The 17,549-nt window shown below is 41.3% G+C and overlaps 2 protein-coding genes across 4 annotated transcripts; both read right to left on the minus strand.

The window, feature by feature from the left end:
• Positions 1-605: 605 nt before the first annotated feature.
• Positions 606-15,787, minus strand: LOC100124024 (putative inorganic phosphate cotransporter). 3 transcript variants are annotated; one of them, XM_031931658.1, is made up of 6 exons: positions 15,343-15,453; positions 13,910-14,037; positions 6,123-6,370; positions 3,812-4,115; positions 2,511-3,119; positions 606-2,429 (listed from the first exon to the last, which is right to left on the minus strand). In XM_031931658.1, exons 3-6 carry the CDS (start codon positions 6,333-6,335, stop codon positions 2,104-2,106), a joined length of 1,452 nt encoding a protein of 483 aa, XP_031787518.1. In that variant the 5' UTR covers positions 6,336-6,370; positions 13,910-14,037; positions 15,343-15,453; the 3' UTR covers positions 606-2,103. The 3 variants fall into 3 exon arrangements, with proteins under 3 accessions (XP_031787518.1, XP_008215710.1, XP_001607837.2); XM_008217488.4 differs by lacking the exon at positions 13,910-14,037 and having other exon boundaries at positions 15,343-15,787; XM_001607787.6 differs by lacking the exons at positions 13,910-14,037; positions 15,343-15,453 and adding an exon at positions 8,737-9,035.
• LOC100124026 (baculoviral IAP repeat-containing protein 5) lies at positions 14,512-17,504 on the minus strand. The gene is made up of 5 exons (XM_001607790.6): positions 17,198-17,504; positions 16,885-17,088; positions 16,577-16,697; positions 16,327-16,463; positions 14,512-16,231 (listed from the first exon to the last, which is right to left on the minus strand). The coding sequence occupies exons 1-4, from the start codon at positions 17,233-17,235 to the stop codon at positions 16,350-16,352; spliced, it is 477 nt and encodes a 158-aa protein (XP_001607840.1). The 5' UTR covers positions 17,236-17,504; the 3' UTR covers positions 14,512-16,231; positions 16,327-16,349.
• Positions 17,505-17,549: the final 45 nt, after the last annotated feature.

Below are 17,549 nucleotides of genomic sequence, written 5' to 3' on the forward strand. Positions count from 1 at the left end.
GAAAACTCTCTGTCACTAGCGAGCGCGCGCGCGCGCTTTGACAGCTGGCTCGCGCGCGTTTCCTCGTTCCGCGCGCACCTGCCCCTCTCTCTCTCTCTCCTTTCGCGAAAAAGAAGAAAAAAAGAAGAATACGAAACGCGAAAGAGCCCGTTGCCCTACCTAGACGGCGTCGAGACGGGATTATCGACGACCATACTGCAGCAGCAGCAGAGCAGAGTGCTCGCCGGCGGCGCGCTGAGAGTATAAAGTAAGTATATATAGTGTTGGGTTACACGCGTTGCGTTGCCGGCTCGACGACATTCCATTGTGCGGCACGAGCGAGCACTTGGGTAGGTACTACAGACAGTCTGATGCGAAAGAGCGCGAGTTTAATGGGCGCGCGATGGATCTGCTGCTGCTGTATACTACTTATACGGGGAGCTTCGCTTTATGTAACGGCACGTATTAACGCCGCGTGAAAATTGCTTTGACGATGGGGGCGATCCCGTGTCGCTCTGCGGGTGTAATGCGATGCTTCGCCACGCATGTTATTACTGTTATGCGGAGGTCGTTCTACATAGGTGTATAAATACATAATGTGGTAAATTTCAAAAAATGGCATGAAGTCATTCGTACAGACTTTTATTCAAATCATTCGTCGTGAATCGTTAGTACATAAATATATATTTACACTTAGTTTAAAACACACGCAGCATAACGCACTCGTCGACAGCGATGACAAGCCTGGCGTCGCGCGTACCTGTATTCTCGTGCAACAATCGAGAGGAAAAAATAAATACGCCGCGATAACAATACTTACATCGCGTACGACAAAAAAAAACGTTCGCGCTGCTCCGCTGATCGCACATACACACCTACATACATACATCTGCCACTCTTCTTAAAAAAAAGACCGACAATCACATCATTGCACAAGGAGAGTCCGATTAGCTCGCGAACAACGAAATTCGACGTTACACAATGCGCAGCGCGCAGCAAGATTTTCCACACTCGTCGCGCGCGCGAGAAAGACCAAAGAATGTCATATTATTATAGCCGCGAGTGAACAACCTGATAAGGCTGTCCTCCCGGCGTCTTCCCTAATTAAAAGAAGACCCACGTTTTTTCCGCGCGACTCTGATCGTAATCGATGGAATGCTGTACGCTCGATTAGATAATACAACGCGACACGTGTAAACGTGTGTACATGTGTGTATATGTTCCATCGCTAATCGGGGCGCATTGTCTCGTTTTCGCTCTTTTATCGGCAGCCTTGATTCCAGATTCGATCTCGCGCGCCCTACTCCGAAACCGATCGATGTATATCTGTACATTATTCCTGATGACGAAAAAAAAGGAGAATCGTCGGCTTTCCTTGTTGATGTACTGAATTACACTGAAAGGAATTCTCGCATACAGCAGTTTCTCGAAAATATTCACGTCTCGCGCAGTGCGTCTAAAATCTATTTACAGTGATCTTGCTTGACTATAATTCGTTATTTACAAAATTAAAAAATAAAAACATCGATGAAATGAACGACGCGCCGTATAACGCATTATTCATGCTTATCACGGCACGATGAACGTATAATACGCATAGAACGAAAGCGCCGGGAGAAAAACCGTGTCAGCTTCCCAGTTGGCAGTGGCCTTATCCGCAACTCGAATACTAAACAATTAGCGCTAATTAGTTGAACGTAACGACGGCGTTTGAAAAAAAAAACAAAGAATGCGTTGAGTACGTGTTCCGATCGGGAAGTCAAACTCGCACATATCGTCCGTCTCTCCCTCCTACGTCGCTCGATAACGTTCGTTCTCTCTCTTTCTTGGTCTCAGCCTAGACCTTTGTTGTCATACACTGAAAAAAAAACACAGTCGTTTCTGCTGTAAAGTCCGGTAGTTTTAACCGTTCTGCCACCGTAACGACTGTTCAGTAAGAACAACGGTGTGCCACTGGTAATTTTGGCGAGTCGCGACTCGTAAAATTGGTCGCTTACGCGGGACACCAGCAAAAACGATCGAACTGATTCTTTAAAACTACTTAACTCTACGGTAATCTCTACGTGAGTCTTCGTACAATGACGGATTACTGGTGCGAGTTCAGTTAAAATGGCTGTGTTTTTTTTAAGTGTAGATGCTGCTCCTCGAGCGTCCGTTCGCCGTCGACTCGGCCGACTTCTTCTGCGCGCTCTCTTCGTCCCTGAGGAAGTCCGGATCATTCCAGGGCTGGGGTTCACCACTGGCATACAGCACGAAGATGAGATTCGTCACGAGGAAGACGACTAGTACAATCCAGAAAACTAGTCGCCATTCCTGCACCGTCTGATGAGGGGTGAGAATACCCACAATGTACGGAGTTACTATTCCGGTGAGGGCGGCTATGCCGTTCGTTATGGCCATCAGTGTGCCCGAGTAGTTCGGACTTAAGTCCAGGGCGTTGACCTTCATACCTGAGTCGAGAAAAGGATCGCGTTAGCCCGTTTAATCTAATAATAATTCTGTTTTGCAATTAAAATGTAATAAAAACCAACCTGGATAGAAGGTTCCCATGAGCGTCATGCCGACGGTGAAGAGTATAACGACGACTGTCTTGTCGCAGCCAGCGTACGATGCGCCGATAATGAACAATCCCGGTCCGACTGAGGCGATGGTAGTACCGAGCTTCCTTACGTTCGTCGTGGACATGATTCCTTTCGTGATCATCCAGTCGGCCAACCACGATGTGAACAGGCTGCAGAACCACATGCAGAGATACGGCAGCGACGAGTAAATTCCGTTGTCTTTGATGGAGAACTTGAGGACACTGCCCATGTATTTGGGCAGATCGGTCACCATCGTGAAGAAGCCCCAGTCGTGGCCAATCTGGGCAGCGATCAGTGCCCACAATGGTACCGATCGCAAGATGTGGCGCCATGGAACTGGTGGTGGGTTCTGATGCGTGTTAGCACTCATGCGCTCGTCTAGATACTTAGCCTCGGCGTCCGAGATGAAGGGATGCTCCCGAGGGTTGTTGTAGCAGAGAACCACCCAGACGATGAACCAAAGGACTCCCACTGAGCCGAAGACGTAGAACACCGCTGGCCAACCCATCGTCGAGTGATGCAGGATGAAACCGGACAGCGTTGTCGCAAACACCGTACCTGTGGAGGACCAGAGATTATTATTGGAATCTTTTTAAACTCACGTACATTTCGTTATGAAAAATGATTGAAAAAAAGAAAATCCATTGTAAATAGACTATGAACTACTTATAAAGCAGCGGATATTGCGCTGAGAAATTTTTACTGATCTAAATTACACCTTCTATGCATCAAGACTGATATCCGCTGGTATCAGCGTAAAAAATGAGCTAGATAACGCAAGGCTGGTATTAATAAACAGTGCAATCCTGCGATGCATTTAATACGTTTCAAATAGCGGTTGCAGTACTTTATCTGTCTTTTTAATCGTTAAACAAAGGCATACAATTACTATTGCAGCGTGTCGCTTAACGTTCTGTCCACATGATGCTAATTATAACAATGAGCGTTAATTTATTATTTAAATATACAATCTCTCTGTCAGATTCTTGTACCGTTAACTCGAATGTAATAAAATCGTTAAAACTTGCTTAATTATCGCTCGTCTCATTGGACAACGAGATAACGACGCGATGGCAAGAAATTTCTTAAAAAAGTCCACAAAAAACGACAAAAAAGTCGGACTTCTCAATGCTACTTTCTTAAACTTTTGTGCAACTCGTTCGAAAAAAAATCGTCACACCCAAGGTGATCTACGAGCAAAAATCACCCATTTAACGCAGTCGTAACGCTTCAAAACAAAGCATACACACCCAACTGAGCACCGGCAAAGACGAGCGACCCGATCTTGGATCTCTCCTCTGGTGGTGTCCACTGCGCGAGCATGGCATTGAGAGCCGGAAAAGTGGTACCTTCTCCAAGCCCCATAAGTACCCTGAGGACGATGAGAGCCGTAGCGTCGCCCCATTTGACAGCGACCGGTGTCAGGAGGGTGAAGATCGCCGTTGAGAGGATTCCTAGGCCCAACGAGTACTTGCCCCCGAAACGCTCGGCAAGCATGCCACCTGGCAGGTGCGTCAGGATGTAGCCCCAGTAGAACGAGGACAGGATTATGCCCTAAAAAGTGAGAAGAAATTCATTAGTCGTGAATTGAATGGAATGAAGTCGTGAATATATGCTTTTTGTTATCGAGCAGCAGCTAACAAAAAACTGCATGTATAAAGTTAATTAAGCGGCGGTAATGAATCATCAGTGCAAATTTATTAGATACGGAGACGGACACGATTAATATTTCGTTTATAACTTTATATTCGGCGGGAACACTGCCACCGCGCGGCAGATTGGGCGTATCTTTAAATTAAAGTTATCTTTTAAAAAACATTCATATTGAATATGACGTTTAAAAATAAACTTAGCTGCAAGCGTTTCGAAACATTGCATTTTGCTGCTGTTGATGACTGAAACGCGACTGATTCTTTGTCGCTTGTTATTGTATTATTGGCATATAATAAATGCACTTGATAAAATACATATCCAACTCGGGAATACACGCTTTCAGCATAACTTTCACAATATTATTCGAAATAAAACATCATATATATATTTTTTTTAATCGAGCGTCGAAGAACTACTTCATCGATCACGTATAATTTATGGACAGAATTAAGATAAAGCTCATAGTCGTGCGCAGAGCGAGCTAACAATTAAAACGGATTTTTCCACTATCTCATTCACCTGTACGATGACGATACACGCATATGATTATATACATGAATTTTCCAATATCCCAAATATTCGCATCGATCAAACGTATACTATTTGCGCTCGACAGCTACAATTATATCGATAAGCATCGATCTTCGGTAATTCACCGTTATATTTGACTTATTCGATCGGCAACGAGCCTTCGATTTTATTCGCTTCCTTGAGTAAACGTAAAAATTTTCCTTCGGCATATAAGATTTAATTTTTATCAGGCTGTAATCTCAATTAAATCACGAATCGAAGACATATAAGAGACACGCGCGGATCGTCGCACTGTCTGAGACCAAATCTGTATAGTGTCTTCAGATTAGCATTAATCAGTCGCGCAGATCATATAGATACAATAATTACTTTTCATATATACTCGTGTAATTCATCAGCGCGTTGAATCATATATCTAGATTATACGCGTTAATCAAAGAATTAGAAGTCCACAGTAGGCGATATTTCGCGTTAATCTATATACATCGCTATACAGATTGCAATTTCTTATCGGCGCGTTATTGTGGATAATCGAATATAAAACTCTTGTCGCGTTTTCACCATTCATCTTCGATCGACAATTATATTGCGTCGATCGTCAGGGGAACAACCGGATTTTTTTATGTCTTAATTGAGACACGTGTCGACGTCATTGATAGAATATTTATTGTCTGTCTCGCGTTTACGACGTGTGAGATATAGAGATGTTGATCTTTGGATTAGCTTTACGACACCCACGAACGATTACTAAATATTATACAGTGGAGGATTTCGCAATTATTTTCAATTAGAGGTATATGTTGTCGGTATAGATTAGCGCAAACCGATCGGATGATTGATCGCGTACGGCATAAGTGAATATAATAAAGAAGGAAATGATGTGTTAATCGACGTTGAAAACGATACTCGAGAGTACACGAAATACCGAAACTATATTATACACGAGTTGTAAATCACTTCGAGCGATAAGAAAAACGAGAGAAATGAAAGATCGCGTTTATAAAAATATATGACACGCTAAATTATATTTGAGCAATAGTGTGTGTTATGAGCATATATGCCTAACTGTCAAACACGTAATCTTTTCCATATAACCGACAAGAAAAATTAGCTTCGAAACCATGGCTTTTTAATTCGTATAAATCGAGACAATTGCGACGAGACGAGCATTAGACTGGCTTATTATACGCTCGAAATGACACGTCGCGCGCATTAAAATTACACGGGATAAAGAGATTTCGCGCATATTTGCCGAAACAGTGTCGGGAGGAGAGATAATAAAGGAGATTAAGATTCCTTCCAAGCGACTTGCGATTTATATCTGCGAAACAAAAAAAAAAACAAAAAAAAAACAATTAAAAATATAATCCAACCAACCTGCAGTTCCTCGCTCCACTCGTAAGTGTACTTGTTGGCGGTGATGCTCTCGGAGGCCGAGGAGTTGCCGGCACCCGCTCCCGGGCTCGAGACTTCAGCCTCGCAGATGTTATCTCCGGCGACGCTGTTGTTCAGCGGCACCGTCATCTCCGTGATGGCGATGGACAGGCAGACGCGCATCGCGTACGCGTTCAACAGGGCCAGGAAGCCCATCAGCGCGAAGACCCATCGCTGTGGTATGCAGGCGCCTGAAAAGTCGAAATTGCGATTATTCAAGGTTTACATGCCGACAGACGCGTATAATCAAATTGTAAACGAGATATCTTCTCTTTTGTTTGCTTGAATTTCGAGAGTAACGCGAGTGAAATAAAAATGAGCGAATCGATGCAACGCGAGGCTCGAGATCGTTATCGCGCGCGATTTCTAGTCGGAAGGCCCTCGAACTTTTCGCGCAAGGCCGAGTACGCTCGACGCCGGAGGCCGCAGCGATCACTGGCCGACCAGAGCCGGCCGTTACTACTGCCAAAGGTGTATTGAGTAACTCGCAGGACGTGAGCGGAGAAAACTCGCGTCCGTCAAAGGTTAAACTTCCGCTTATGGATTTCCCGAGGCTGGCTGTCATTATATGCGCTCGTTATTGCAAGTGACAACGATTATGTGCCCGATTTACGATCGCGGGGGAGGCTGTCGTTGTCAGCTACTATGCAATGTATACATAGAGACAAAGTTTCAAGCTCCTGCATCGTAATTATTTTCAGGAAGCGTTTGGTAAATGCAATACACGGAGTGAGAAGAAAAGAAGAAAAAGATTTCCAGCTTATGAAATCGCTCGTCGCCTTGAGCCCGAGTCTTCGACATTAAACGAGCCCGCGTGAGTGCTATATGTACCGGATTTGGTTTGTGGTATATTTGTGATGCGCTCTGTGTGCACATGTGGCGGAAATTAGCGGAACGCGCGCCCTGCAATTGATGCTTCTCGCGCGGCGCGGAGCAAGTCATCGTTGAGTTTTCCTACTCTCGCGTGTAGAGATAAGGTACTGCACACAGACGATGACTTTGAAGTACGTTTAATCGTGTAAAAAATCAGCGCTTATGATCTTCCGTCGTAATTCGAGCGTAAACTGGAATTGTGTGCCGGCAATATTCAGAGTAAACACAATGTGTGTACGCGTTGTGACGTCGCGCGATTTCGGCGATTTACGGATTTGTTTGTATCTTTCGTATCGACGGGTGATGCAACGTCGAGTGCAAACAATTGCGATATTTTTTTTTACTTTATTGTCGTATCAGCCGCGAGTGTATTATAATGCAAAGGGGGGAGATGAGCTCTTGTTTTGGGTGAATAGGTTGATAAGTCGATCGATCGGGGGATTTCCTGTTTTGCAGTTCTGTTTATTAATAATTATTAAGCAGACGGATTGCTTTTGGCGATTGAGAGCGATCGGTGTAATTACCCGTTGGAGTTTACGGAATACAGTGTCTGTGAGTTTTACCAGGAACACAAGTAGTCGATCGGTGTAGATAACGAATTACAGGCGGCTTATCATCACTAACATATCTCGAAAATTGGCATGTCATTTTTAACGCTGTTATATACTTTGGATTAAATGAAAAACCAACATCAAAAATCAATATAACGCGCCGGTCTATTAGCCCAAATCCATAACTGCCGCTTCTGTCCTGATTCGCGATCGGAATACCCGAAACTAATATCAAACGGTATTGTATGCTCGGTGCACACAGAGCCGAAAAAAGCTTAGGGCAAAAAGCCGGAAGCGGAAACCGCAGAGAGAGAGAGAGAGGGAGAGAGAGAGAGAGAGAGAGACGCTGTACGTCGCCAGGCGATTCGGCGCGCCTTTCCGTTCCCCAATGCCGCGCACGTATCGAGTTTCTTCGCGAAAAAATTCGAGCGTCGATTTTTTTTTTCTTCCACACACATCGAGCTGATCATCGAGGAATTTCTTGGATAAACGAGTAGCTCTGTACACTACTGTTGTTCCAGTTTCTTTATTTCCGAGGAGTACTTATAAGCGCGAATGTACAGATAAGAATGCGGAGAAGCGCGAAGGCAAGTGAGTTTATAATCGATTTCGGTCGATACGCGGTAGCTCAGTTAATTGCGTGAATGGAAACTTGGTCGCTCTCGAGATAAGCGTTATACTCTTGTTTTTGGAAAATTTGCGCGTTGCAGTTTAAATATTTGGCGAAGGATGTATTCTAATTGGTCCGTGTATACGTAACAATGATGTAGTTCGGTATAGGGTACTTGGAAGGATCGCGTGTGCGCTTGCGTCACAGCTAGTGTCCCTCGCCGATTTCGGTCTACACACACACATACAAGCGCATAATTGCATATGCGATCTTATCGATATAGAGAGCCGGTGTAATTGACTGGTAACGCGAGGATGATGAGAGGAATTCGCGCTGCTTCTCCGTGTCAAAGTGGAAAAGTTCAATCGTTTCGTGTATACACGCGGCTAATTACACTTCCGAGATGGGTTCTCGAACTGTCTCTAACCGACTAATGGCTTTTCGACAACGGACGCGTCCTATTTTTATTCTTCATCGAGACAGCGGTATGGAAACGAAAATTAAAAAGTGTATGCAAACTCACAGCAAGACTTCCAAACGGACAACATCCTCTTCCTCTATACGGAGCACAGTGTGGCACAGAAAAAAAAATAAATAAATCACCAGCACCACTCGATCTCCTCTCTACTTTACAACGAGTCGATTATCGAATCTCTATCCATAAAAGGACGAAACGCCGAGTCGAGGATAATGAACAAGAGGAGCATGTAACATCCGACGCGTAGGCTCGCGTCGGTACCGACTGACCGCGCGCCGCCGTTAATTTCGCCTTTTATTCGTTCACGTGTGCAGCCGCGGCGACGATAAGCGCCGATACAGCGGCAGGTGTGCGCGCTGCGTACGATAGTTCGTGTATATACTCGAGCAAGGTAGGAGAGAGAGAGAGAGAGAGAGAGAGAGAGCCGCGGAGAGGCGCGAGGATATACAGATAACGAGTGCCAATCGCACGAGAGGATGAGCTGCTCCGCGCTGAGCTTTTTTGTGCGTTTAATGGTTCTTTGAAAGCTGTACGTGTGTGTGTGTGGGTGTTTGGATGTCGCATTCATAGATTCACACGAAATGATGAATGGCTTGGGTGATGATTCGGATCTGCGGGTATTTTTTCCTGTTCAAATTTTTGTGTAATTTTACGTAAAGACTTGGGGATCTGTCGATTCCGAGATTTTCCTTCTATTATTGAAATCAGTGTGAACTTCTTCGAAGCTTCGAACATCGTACAGTAAAAGAAAAGTACTACGCGTCCGAGCGGTTAATTAAATTTTTTAGGGGCAGATATAATAATTGATACGATAAGCACACAGTTTATCGTAAAAATCGATGAACACATTGACGCAATTCCCTAACTCCTATCTCGATCGATCAGAATTTCATTTCGATTACTTATTCCCGAAATCTCATTGGCATTCGTTATCCAGTACTTTGTAACGCGCATAACAATGCATGTGTATGGGTGCAACGCTTTAGCGACTATAAATCTGTCTTGTTTCGATTAACAATCAACACTATACAGATAAGCGCGAAATCGATTAATTGTCAATACACATCAAAGGAGTATGCGTCAACCCGCCTCAAACTGTGTCGCCGAGATAAACCCTCGCCTCATTACATCGGGGTATAATAGGCGATGACGGGAATTTGATGAAACGCGAGATATGATATTAATTGGCCGTACGACTCGGAATTCCTTGTTTTTTTATTGTTTTTATACGCATATGTTCGCGGGAATACAATACTCGATAGCTTTCCGGGGGGTAACGACTCGTGTATATAGCGATAGTATGAAAAATGTATATAAACTTCGATAAACGATACGAATCTGGGCATAAGGTATATACTATAGACAATGTAGTGTATATTGGAGAAATTAACGCGGACGAGTAAGTTTGCTTAAAAATCCAATAACACGAGCTTTATTCCGTAATCAATCGCCGAAAAAACTTATCACGATCCCCGAACCTTTTCCGTAATCCGATAGCTTCATCATACGCCAATTATATCGAGTGCAATTATCCGGTTCGCGCGATCGATCTTCTCCAAATAAATCGTGAATCCTAACACGCATCCTATATCGGCGCACAAGGTCGGCACGCACCGAAATAAAAACACCTTGAGACCTGCAGCGGTAGCACTTGTGCATATAGTATATACACGAAGACGCGGCGCGTCGTCGTTTACAATTTTAAAACACGCGCGTTATTCGTATTCCCAGTGTTATGCCAGGAAAATATTTCGCAACAGTCGCTGCTGTCAAACTCCCGCGGCGGGAAAGGCCGCTTTTTTTCCTCTTTCGCTAATTGCCAATCCATCCGAGCGAATCGGCATTAAATCCGTCTGCGTCATGTTACTTCGGATATTTATTTTATTCTATACGCAGGTAAAGTTTGGAGGACGATTTCATATCGCGACGAAGATTTTGAGTTTGATGTATAAACGAAGAATCGTTGTCAAATATTCGATCGATTTGGGGGCAATTTGTCAAAACATTGATCTCTCGAGCTGTATGTCTAATTGTTTATTGACGAAGAGGTCGATGGAACGTATATCGGAGGATTATTGTACGCTCCGAAAAATGACTCGTATTGATTAATTGTTACGCGAGATAACGCGAAAAGAGATTCGTCTTGCTTGAAAAATGAGATTATAAGATATCTATTATAATCATCATGCACTTTAGCAGTCAGCCTAGATTACCAAAAACTATAAATCAACAGAATATCATGTATACATAGTGTGACTAATTGTTTCCTACTACAAAATGTTTAAAGAACTTGCTGAAGAGTACTTTGCCAGTAACACCTTGTGTTATTGCAGTTGGCAAAATATGCGACTTTGAATTCATAATTATACTACATTTTCAAATTCGAAGAACAACGCGCTCGAATTACGATTCGATACTGGTTTTCTAGGTAACACAGCACAGTGTATAACATTAATTGTATCCTACAGCGTCGACAGGAGATAAAGCACACTTACTAATTTTCAAGCTCAAAGTTTATTTACGCTTTAAACAGCAACTTTCGAGTAAAAAAAAAGCGATATTCCTCTTGTTTACACGATCGAGCAGCGAAAAATGTGCAGACTCTCAATTGTTTTACCTGTACTAGACTATTTCTAATCTGTAGTAATCGATCGACTCGTGTGAACAATCTACCCATGTTTATCTGTCAATTACAATTACATAATACTTAGTGTGTATAGAAGACGGGCTTTGTTTGTCGAATATTTCAACAATGATGCCATGCTCTACGCTAATACTTTTACTGATATAACAATAACTGGATGAAATGAGTCAACAGAAATATCTTAATAATTGTGCAGACGATGCTTTCGAGAAATAAAATGTGAATCGCGGAAACAGAGTAGAGACCGATACGATATAACGATGAGAGGGAAACAGACGGTTCGCTTTGAACATTCCCCGCATTCCTCACCGATGACACGTGGCTTGGTAATACGCAAAAGTACAAAATCTTCTCGTTACGTACGTAACAAATAAAGACTATCCTGCGATTACTTTGTATTTCGCGTATGTGTGTATAGCCGCGTGTATACACACGCGATCGGCCAAATCGAAGTCAAGGATGACCAAAAGGAAACCGCAAAAGCTCGCGGAACGTGACGAGCGCGATTAACGTCGCGCGAGTCCTTTTGAATATGTCGTTTTCTAGCGCGTCTCGCGTTTTCACGCTGACCTGTCTTTGAGCTCTTTCTTGGCAAAAAAGATAATTTTTCCGTTTTTGTTACTCATAGATTTGGTGAAGAAAGATGTTGTAATAAAGCTATCTGCTATCCATAATTTGTTTAGTAAACTTGCATGAGGGAGTGGGATATTGCAGCTAGACAGATCTCGATTTACATGCGGGTATTAATAGAAAGCTGCAAAATTTTCCTTACCCGGTATTCGCGCTTTTGCGACATACCTCGGCGCACGTCCCAGAAAATACTTCTATACAATATACCTATACATGCCCTGTCGTTTACGATTATAGTACAATCTCTTTACTTAATGAAACTGCGTATATGCAGGACTTCGTTTGCACAGAGATTACAAACCATACTGATTAGTGGAGAATTGCACGACAAACCGTTAGTTTTGCGAACTATGAATAAATAAAATGATTCTGCTTTATTCTCGTGCGTATGAGCTTTTGAACGTAAAACGATCTTCTTAAGGTGTAATCCGTTTGATATGTATGAGGAGAAGTCGTGAAGTGCGATTAGATAATTGGGAATAATTCTATATCGAGATAAATATAGTTTAGCGTCTATAAGTATGCGATATCTACACTAGCAGTCATAAATTATGAGGATCAAAGTATCGCGTTCTTCCGGTGAAAGATTATTGTACAATCAACCTGGACGCAAAAGATACTTGATAACGGAAAATTATTTTATATTCTTGTTCGTTTATAGTTTATTAATATTGCTCGAAATAGATTACAGACGATTTTAATAGTCTAGCGAGGAAAGTATAATTGAACGAAGAAGACAATCAACCAAATCAATTGTATGTGCAACGGAAGAGCACAAGTATATAATAATGTTCTCTGCGATCTTACACACAAATCAAAAGACAATCCAACGATAAAAAGTTATCCAGCTCACGAATCGCAGAATCGGTAACTAGCGTATAAAAGGAGTCTGGACGTGAATCCAGCCGGAGGACACGCGGCGAGCACGTGCCGACCAGCGCGATATATCAATTAAATCGCTCTACATATCACGCGATTCGCCCTTGCGTAATTCGCACGTTTGTGCCGATGGATCCTTTGTGCTTGCGATCCACGTTCCTCGGTCGACTCGAGGTAAAGGGTCAAAGTGTGTGATGTCCGTGTTATATAGATATACCCGTAGTGTAATGCATCGCTTACGCGGAAACAGGGGCCGATCATGCATGACGATGAGTTCGTACGAAAAGACACTTTTTGAGAGAATTGATTTAAACGAATGATTTGAGAAGAATCGTGGATTAACCATACAAATGGACTTATGAATTTTTTTTTAATATCATATTTAGTCTTTACAAGACTTTGAACTGTTAGTTAGTATTTACATACAGATAAGTCAGCGAAAAATCCATTTATCTATGTATGATATATCTCAAATTTAATTCGATGCTGTAAGAATTTCATAATATTATCTATGAACAACCGATGAATGAATGATCTTCGACAAGCCTTTCGTCAAATATTCAACTTATTTGAGGCGTCAGGCAGATGCTGATAGACAAAAGTATGTCAGACAACTTTTTGTAATAAACATGTGTTTATTTATTTTAAACGCAGTAACATGTAGAATACGAACGTATGCACTTATGAACGTTTGTGAATGTTTAAACGGAGATAATTATGACAAACGTATACTTCCTTTAGCGTGAAAGCAAAATCAGGTTTTCCATTAGACGAATGTCACAATTAAATGAGTAATATAACGTGACAGAAAAATTATTATCAGTTTTTCTTTAATTAATATCGTATCAGCTAAAAGGATGTCAAAGTCGACTTTTTAAATTTATTATCAGATTAATATAGCGTTAAGTTTTAATCATCAGTGGATTTGTACTTTCCACTGTAGCATGCATCTATTAATGAAAGAAATGAAAATTTGAAAATATTTTAGCTAAGTAGGTGTTAAGTAGTTAAATGAGCTTAATTTCATCATGTTATCAAAGATGTAAAAATTATCAAGACACATACTTTTACTGTGGTAGTGCCGCTAATTAAACATATCTTTTTCGATAAGAAAAGACATACACCAATTAAGCTTCGGGAAAAAAAACTGACCAGTCTTGAAGAATGTGTTGATAAAATTCAATCATTTTCAGCTGAAATTAAAATTTATACCTCATTAAAGTATATACGTTCTTATGCAGCCTTATGTAGTTAACTATTTTTAATTTTTTTTACTACTTTTTAATTAAAAACGCTCTAATTGCTGAACACAATAAGTTTAGTAATCGAAGTGTCGTATACCACGTTAACTAAATCTTATATTATTGAAGTACTTCTCTTCGATTGCACATTTTAATAATTTCAACAATAAAAAAAGTTGCGATTTATCGTTCGGTAAAGAAATCCGATATTAAACTTGATAAAAATTTGCACGCGGTTTTCTCTTTTATTGATACCAATAAGTCATTATTAGGAAAGACTTTAAATATAATATATCACATGTCACAGCGATTATATCTATTATTTTGTTTCGTTTAAATTTGTATTCAGATTAGAGCAAGCGATTTTTTCTTAATTTTGTCTAAATAATAGATTGACAATATTTAAATATAAACTATAACTGTCAATTATCGAATATAAACGATTTATTTTTCACTGCACGTTCTTAACGGTACGAAGAGTTTATTCTTGGGAGTACATTGAACTGTTAACTGATTAGCCACAAATGCGGTCAATAGCATTTGCCCTAATCGCGTGAACATTAACGAATCTTATTATTTCGAATAAGGCTTAAAAAAACTAACGAACAACCATAAGAACGTATGAATTATAAAAATGAAAGCGACAATAAAATGATGATTTCAAGTATGAATGTTTATACACAAAAAAATTGATTAACAATAATCTTTTCGATTAGCGATTACGTCGGGGTAAGTCAAAGTGCGATATCGGTCTCAAATTAATCGATTACATGACCAGTCAATATACAGTATTATCGCCAAAATAAAGACTTTTTAAAATTGTTAATAAAACAATCGAGTGCGCGACGAACTCGATTTTTGTAATTAACTCAGATTAAGTATGTCACACGTGGTAATTGTACGTAAACTTTTTCGTTGTCGTTAACGAAGTGTATATAAAATTCAGACAACAAAATTATATATTCACGCATACGGCAAACACACAATGACAGTCGATGCTTGTATTCTCAAATCCTAAACAACATCATCATTTACTAATCACGCTTTTTTCTCTCTATGTCCAATGACGACGAGATAAAGCCGGAAAAGGGGTAAACCCGAAGGAAAAAATAATACCGATAGCCTCGGCACGGAATTTTACCGGATCGCACACACAAGAGCATTATTGTTATTATTATCTTGATCGATGTATACATCGCGACTCGCGTTATCTGTACACAAAACACTGAGCAGAAGAGCGACTCGTCGCTCGTTTACCTTGTCGTCTGCCGCGAGCCCATCGAAGCTCAGTTGAGGCGGTCCAATTTTCCAGTAGTGGGATACTTTCGCTCCTTTTCACGTAGTCCATCGGCTTGCTTTTCCGTCAACTTTAGACACTTAGTTCTATCGCAGATCATGTACGTATAGGTAATGGCACCACCTTATCACTGTGCGTTGTCCTCTGCTGCCTACACTTCTTTTCTCTTTGAGGATATGCTATTTTGGAGCTCAGTATCTAGCGCTCGAATTCGATCAATTGAAAAATTGAACGAGAGCGGAACCTTGACATGAACGAATGACTGCACTACTTATACGGCGATTTAAAAAAACTGACATGAGACGACGAGCAGTCTAGAGAAATCCACCCCGTATCTGTGAAAAATACTGAGCGCAGCAAGAAGTGGATAACGTGTGCTCTCAGTCACCGATTGCTCGCGTGTGTGCAAGCCCCGACACAGTAGTCTTGTTGGGTAGATTCCTTGACCGTTATCTATTTGACAAGGAATAGGCCGTCTCTTCTTCGCATTTACTGGACGCTTATGACGAGCTTTATTGTTATGCTACTGTCATGTTGGAACTGTCGTCTTTGTTCGTATTGTTGTGGAGAGTTTCGACGTGAACAATGAAGGACGACACAGAACGGTTTGTTGGAGTTGATTCGACGGAGACATGCCGGATGTATACATCGAAGATAATGCTTAAGAGATTGACGCGCGATAAAGCTGTTGGTAGATTATCACTGTGAGAATCGATTAGAAGAGCAGTCGTGGACGAAACTCATTCGACCCGCGTGTACTCATTCACACATAATCTTTCTTTCGTTGGCTGTAGTGGTAGATAGGATACTTTTGGCACATTGTGTTTACGAGGTGACGATTTTGTGGATCTTGAAATAAAACGTTACAATTAAGCTTACGTGTATAAAAGTATAAAATTCTATTTGATCTATATGTATATAATCATTATATATAACTATCTTACACAATTCTAAGTCTAAATAATTGCTAGTCTAAATTTTTCCGGCTCTTCTTCATTGCCTCATAAATATCTGGAATCGTATTTGCAGAATCTTTCCAAGTTCTCTTTATACTCTCTACAGCTTTCTCAAAATCAAGATTCTAAAAGAAAAATAAGTTACATTATTTCAATATTCCAAACCAAATATTGGATAACTCTATTAGTCTAATCATAACTAGTAATGACAATTCGCACTCAAAAAAGCATCGCTCACCATTTTATGTTTGTAGAAATTTTGCACTAACTGAAACAATTCTATCAGCGTCAAATCTTGCTCTTCGGGTTTATCTAACTTGATAAACTGACAATTTGGTTGATGCTTTTTATGTTCTAGCCTTGAAGAAAAAGTACAATAAGTTATTGTATCAAAAAGAATTCAACTTGACTTTAATAATAGATATTTGTTAATTACAGTATGAACTTTTTCGATTCGCAAGCAGAGCTCAAGTGTCCAATCGTATATGAACAATTGAAGTAATCAATTTTCAAATTGTCAGCAAAAGTATATAAAAGTGTTCTTACCATGGGTCATCGTCGGGCTCCCATCCATCGAGCTGTTTGCAGCACATGAAACACTCGGCGAGGTCAGGTTCGTCCTTGCCGCCGATCGCGTAGAATCCGGCCCTGGCCATGTTGTCGGGATTGCACTGGTGATTCTCGGATTTGAAGGGCCAGTGCTTGAAAGTTTCCAATCTGCCCTTCTTCCAAAAAATTGGGCTCAGACTTCTGGCAAAATACGTTGGACAGAAGTGAGGTTATGTTCGCCATGATGATGCTTGCCTTTTCGGAGCATCGAAATTTTTTCAACTATCAAAATCGCGAGCGATCTACTTACTCGAATACACGACTCACGTCCATTTGTTCTTCCGTCATGGTTGTGAATAAACGTTGCTGTGCGTCTGGCCCGCGGAAAAAACGAGTGGAAACACTTGGCGCGTCTTTCTTCTGTTTACGCACCGGGATTTTTAAGTTTTAACTAAACTGTCGCCGCCTGTTTGGCCGTTTTTCGAACATCCATCAATACGCGAGTCAAGAGTTCACTGGGCGATGGCGGCAAGCGAACGGAAAATTCGAGCGTCCAGGAAAAACGAAGCAAACGCAATGACGACTAAATTCGAGTTATTAAAAAAAACATTTAATCTTTGACATTCGATTACCGCTCCAGCTAGCAACTGTGTATCAATTTA

Source organism: Nasonia vitripennis, chromosome 5 (assembly GCF_009193385.2).
Source record: "Nasonia vitripennis strain AsymCx chromosome 5, Nvit_psr_1.1, whole genome shotgun sequence".
NCBI lineage: Eukaryota > Metazoa > Arthropoda > Insecta > Hymenoptera > Pteromalidae > Nasonia > Nasonia vitripennis.

Excerpts from the sequence above, each read along its gene's own strand:
- LOC100124024 (XM_008217488.4), bottom strand. The coding sequence starts at position 15,433 with ATGGACTACGTGAAAAGGAGCGAAAGTATCCCACTACTGGAAAATTGG. Across the intron at positions 6,371-15,342 it reads GGCTCGCGGCAGACGACAAG|GCGCCTGCATACCACAGCGA; the intron begins GTAAACGAGCGA and ends TCGACTTTTCAG. Across the intron at positions 2,430-2,510 it reads CATGGGAACCTTCTATCCAG|GTATGAAGGTCAACGCCCTG; the intron begins GTTGGTTTTTAT and ends TTCTCGACTCAG.
- LOC100124026 (XM_001607790.6), bottom strand. The coding sequence starts at position 17,235 with ATGACGGAAGAACAAATGGACGTGAGTCGTGTATTCGA. Across the intron at positions 16,698-16,884 it reads GAGCCCGACGATGACCCATG|GCTAGAACATAAAAAGCATC; the intron begins GTAAGAACACTT and ends TTTTTCTTCAAG. Across the intron at positions 16,464-16,576 it reads ATTTCTACAAACATAAAATG|AATCTTGATTTTGAGAAAGC; the intron begins GTGAGCGATGCT and ends TTTTTCTTTTAG.